The sequence below is a fragment of the Lolium perenne genome, chromosome 1 (assembly GCF_019359855.2).
Source record: "Lolium perenne isolate Kyuss_39 chromosome 1, Kyuss_2.0, whole genome shotgun sequence".
Classification (NCBI taxonomy): domain Eukaryota; kingdom Viridiplantae; phylum Streptophyta; class Magnoliopsida; order Poales; family Poaceae; genus Lolium; species Lolium perenne.
Genome location: NC_067244.2, coordinates 211,185,116 through 211,190,116, shown reverse-complemented (window position 1 = coordinate 211,190,116; position 5,001 = coordinate 211,185,116). Strand labels below are relative to the sequence as shown.

At 49.7% G+C, this 5,001-nt stretch overlaps 1 protein-coding gene across 1 annotated transcript; it reads left to right on the top strand.

Annotated features, from left to right (window-relative positions):
- Positions 1 to 850: 850 nt before the first annotated feature.
- LOC127322937 (cytochrome P450 94C1) lies at positions 851 to 3,139 on the top strand. Its single transcript, XM_051351312.2, has one exon. The coding sequence runs from the start codon at positions 949 to 951 to the stop codon at positions 2,521 to 2,523; it is 1,575 nt and encodes a 524-aa protein (XP_051207272.1). The 5' UTR covers positions 851 to 948; the 3' UTR covers positions 2,524 to 3,139.
- Positions 3,140 to 5,001: the final 1,862 nt, after the last annotated feature.

The following is a 5,001-nucleotide window of genomic DNA, read 5'->3' as shown; positions in this document are numbered from 1 at the left end:
AAACTTGTAACACTCAGCATGATAAACTTGTTCTAAATCATCAGCTTGGGTGAAACTTCAATCACTTCGATAAGTTCTATGAAAAAAAATTTAAAAAATTCAGATTTTACATGCATGAATGCAATGCGCACTCCCGTGTTCCATCTATTTTATGACCTTTAAACCTGGTATGTTACATTATGGTTGCAAGAATCTTGAGAAAGGCCCACTTCTAGTTTATTTTGCTATTTCTACATTAAAATGTTAGACAAATATTAAATTACAAAATTACAAAATGCACTAGTAGCGGGACTTTCGTGGTATCATGCTATTTTTTCAAAAAAAAAAGTGGGTTCCGATGTACTCCCTATGTTTGTAAATATAAGACGTTTTAGATATTTTAAAGTGAATTAGAGACACACCATAATAAGTGGGGAAATTTTGCCACATGACACCCTTTCTGGCTAGACACTAAAGCTAGACTAAATACACACCAAAATAAATAAATCTACAAAATACTAAAACATCTTATACTCTGTTCCACTAAAAGTGTCTCACCTTTATTAAAATTTGGATGTAATCTGGAATGGAGTAGGTTTAAAAAATGCGCTCCACCGAATCGAAAGTGCTCCAATGACTATGATTTTAATAACATGTGCGGCTAGGTTAACATGGGTTATGATTTTAATAACATGTGCAGCTAGGTTAACATGGGTGCTAGGTTGTGAAAATGTGTTGTAAAATAAGTGCATAATGGGTACAGATCCTATCACATGCCGACTGTTGGCATGTTGCTCTGCACAGCTCGTCGTACATTTTATAACGGTTACACGTTTGATATCCTGTATAAAATGGTGCGGGCAGAGAAAGCCACATCGCCAAACGCGCGCGCACTAAGAAAGCAGGCCTGAGAGGCTCAGGCTCAGGCGCACGCGCGCGAAAGGAGCTCGAGACTTGTATTTCTTCTTGATGGGCGCGGGCGCGGGCGCGGGCACGGATGCAACCACGTTACATCACGCCCTGGTGAGCTCCCTGCAGCCGCAGGTGGCCGCCGTCTTCTTCGCCTCGGCCGCGTGCACGCTGGCCCTCGCCGTGCTCCTGGGATCCATGCGGCTGCGGCCGCCGTGGTGGTGCGCGTGCGCGGTCTGCGAGGCGTACCTCACGGCGTCTTGGACGGGCGAGTTCGACAACCTCTGCGACTGGTTCGCGCACCTGCTGCGCCGCGACCCCGGGCGCACCGTGCACGTGCACGTCCTCGGCAACGTCCTCACCGCCAACCCGGCCACCGTCGAGCACATGCTGCGCGGCCGCTTCGACAACTACCCCAAGGGCGCGCCCTTCTCCGCCATCCTCGCCGACTTCCTCGGCCGCGGCATATTCAACGTCGACGGCGACGCCTGGCTCTTCCAGCGCAAGCTCGCCGCGGCCGAGCTCGCCGCTCCGGCGATCCGCGCCTTCGCGGCCAGCGTCGTGGCCTCCGAGCTGAGGTGCCGCCTCATTCCTCTGCTCCATTCTGCCTCCGCCGCTGGCCAGAGCGGCGCCGAGAAGCTGCTCGACCTGCAGGACGTGTTCCGCCGCTTCGCCTTCGACTGCATATGCAGGATCTCCTTCGGCCTCGACCCGGGCTGCCTCGAGCTGTCCCTACCGATGTCGGCCTTCGCGGACGCCTTCGACACGGCGTCCATGCTCTCGGCGCGCCGCGCCACGGCGCCCATGCACGTGCTCTGGAAGCTCAAGCGGTTGCTGAACATAGGGGACGAGCGGGAGCTCCGCGACGCGATCGGCCTCGTCGACGACCTCGCCGCCGAGGTCATCCGGCAGCGCCGCAAGCTTGGGTCCGCCACCTCGGGCGACGACCTCCTGTCCCGCTTCATGGGCTCCATCAACGACGACAAGTACCTCCGCGACATCGTCGTGAGCTTCATGCTGGCCGGCCGCGACACCGTCGCCTCGGCCCTCACCGCCTTCTTCCTGCTCCTCTCGGACCACCCCCACGTCGCCGACGCGATCCGGGACGAGGTCTCCCGCGTGGCAGGAGACAGAGCCGACCAGCAACCCACGATCGCCTCCTCCGACACGCTCAAGGACATGCACTACGTGCACGCGGCACTGCACGAGTGCATGCGGCTGTTCCCGCCGGTGCAATTCGATTCCAAGTTCGCCGCGGGAGACGACACGCTTCCGGACGGCACGTCCGTGGCGAGGGGCACCCGGGTGACATACCACGCGTACGCGATGGGACGGATGGAGTCCGTGTGGGGGCCCGACTGCGCGGAGTTCCGCCCGGAGCGGTGGCTCAGCGGCGGCCGGTTCGTGCCGGAGAGCCCGTACCGTTACCCGGTGTTCCAGGGCGGCGTGCGCGTCTGCATTGGCAAGGAGCTGGCCATCATGGAGATGAAGGCCGCCATCGTCGCCGTCGTGCAGAGCTTCGACGTCGAGACGGTCGACCGGAGCTCCCGCCGGCCCAAGTTCGCGCCGGGGCTCACCGCCACGTTCGCCGGGGGAGTGCCGGTCAGAGTGCGTCAGCGATGCTCGCCAGGCTAACATAGTCAATCAGAGGTCGCCGTCGACCACGCGGGGGATCGATTCGTTTCCTCTTGCTTTGAGACCGCACATTGGGGGGGAGATCACGCGCACGCAAAGTTGCTGTAATCTACTCGAGACCAGCACCCAGTTCGGCGAGTGCGCTGGGTTCGTGGCGTCCACGCCCAACGTATCCACAGTAGAGTGGATTAGGCTAAGAGACTTTTTCCTCGGCTCCGACTACTTGCGATTTGGGCAGAGGGAGCAGCCGCCAGAAAATCTCCCAAACTTAATCCAACCCACAAGTTCGCTGCCATTCTTGCAAGAAAATTGCAGATTCCAAGATATATACAGAATAGATGTTCCTCTTCCGCGTGACCTTTTTGTTATGGCAGCATCAATTATTTGCAAGGTGGTCGGCCATCGAATTGTTAGGAAATAATGTAACTTGTTGGATGCTGAAGAACATGCTTGCTTAGCAGAATCATCAGATCATTCCGCGCGTTTATTGCCAGCGGAATAAATAGACTGCACAATAATTGTATAATCGGAGGTCTCTGTAAGTGCCATCACTTCAGTGCTCCGTTTGATTCAAAGGAATGCCATACGAATTTTATAGAATTTTTGTTCTTAGATATTTTTTTCTGTGTGCACTGTTGGAATCATTTGGAATGCATAAGAATTTTTCCTATGGACTTTCATCCACTCAAATCTCATATTACTCGTCTTCGTTTTTCAGTGAGTCAAACACTATTTGAAGAAATATCTCGTAAGTTTCGAATCTTATAGGATTCAACTGAACATAACGTTCTAATCCTGCAGTTTTCTAGGGCCCTTTGATTCATATAATTTGCATAAGATTTGTGTAGGATTGTTTTTTTACATCAAAAGATATTTCATTCATGCACAAGCTTGTTAAATCCGTCACAGACAAAGGGGTTGATCTGGTTGGTATGTTCTAGATCCTATTGGATTTTTTCTACACTAATTGTTTGATTCGTAAGGACATATACTATTCCTATTATTTTCCTATCCTACGAATCAAAGGAGCCCTAAAAATGCCGCAAAATCGTAGTTTTTGAAAATCTAACCCTTTCACAAAGCTAATGCCTTAGCGGGAAACTATTTCGGCGTCTGACCCCGGAGTTCGGCCCCAAAGAGAACAGAGCTGAATTTATGTAGGTCGGCGGTAATTAAACTTGACACAAAATTTTGTAAGTGCTTCTGCACCAATGATATTGGACTGATAAGGATGAAAATGGAACGGAAAGTTTTCGACTTTTTTCGCGGAAATACGGAAACATAATGAAAATATGAAAACGAAAACAAAATTATTTTGTCGGAAACAAAAAGCAAAATCATAACAACATTTTTCGACGAAACAAACACGGAAACGAAAATCCCATTTCCGCTTAATATGGAATTTTGGTTTTAGGTTTGAAGTGCATGCCAAATCCAACAAATCTATTGTGCGCCCTTGTCAAGCCGAACTGCCAAAGTTGTCCATCGCAAAACAAATAACCATGCAATCCCCTAATTTGTTCAAGGAAGCTTCCATGGTTTGACACTTTCCGTGTTCCCCGGTATATTGAGCATTCGCGCTAAGGTTAAGGAGTAGGTTCGTCGATTTCTTGTGTTGATAGGGTTTTTCTTCATTATTCAAGAAATTTCTTAGTTGCGGCAAACATCCGCTTTCCGCTTCATGTTTGTTCCATATTTGATCCGCGTCTGTTTCCGACAATATCTATTTTCAAATTTGTTTTCGGAGTTTATGTATTCGTTTCCGCTTTCGCAAACAATATGAAAACAGATATGGCACCACTCAGTTATGTCTGTTTCTGCCCCATTTCACCCCTAGGCGCCAACTTGCGAGCTTGACTTTGCTTCAGCGACATGAAATTTTGGCGCCAATCTACACAAGTTTAGCTTCATCCTTATTGGTGCTGAACTTAGGGGTTAGATTCTGGAATAGTTTTGCTGAGGAATCAGATAAGACATTAATTTTGCTAAAAGCTTAGATTTATAAAAAAATACTCTACATGCAAATCAAACAATGTCCTGACAGGGGAGCAATGCACATGTGCCGGGGCCTCGTGGGACTGCAACTGTTGGATCCTACCTTTCAAGTACCATGTACGAGACCATTCTTCCGGACGGTTGCCAACGAATAGGTGCTGTGCGATGGCCATGCATGTGCTGCAATTGTTTGGCGAATTCATTTATCCCGGTCCAGTGTGTTTGGTTGATCATTCAGGCGAGGTAGGGAGCACGTTTCCTGTGGTAGGGAATTCCAAACTACTACACTGTTCAGTAGTAGTATTCGTCATGTGTTCGGTACCACATCAATCCGCGTACGTACGCCCGTCCAGCTGCGGGGCATCGGTTGGTTCGGCTACATGCTCGACTTGTACCTGCCAACCAATGTTCGAAATTGGGTGGAAACTCATATTCTTTTCATATAGGAAAGAATTATCGTTTCGAAAAATATTAAATAGGAAA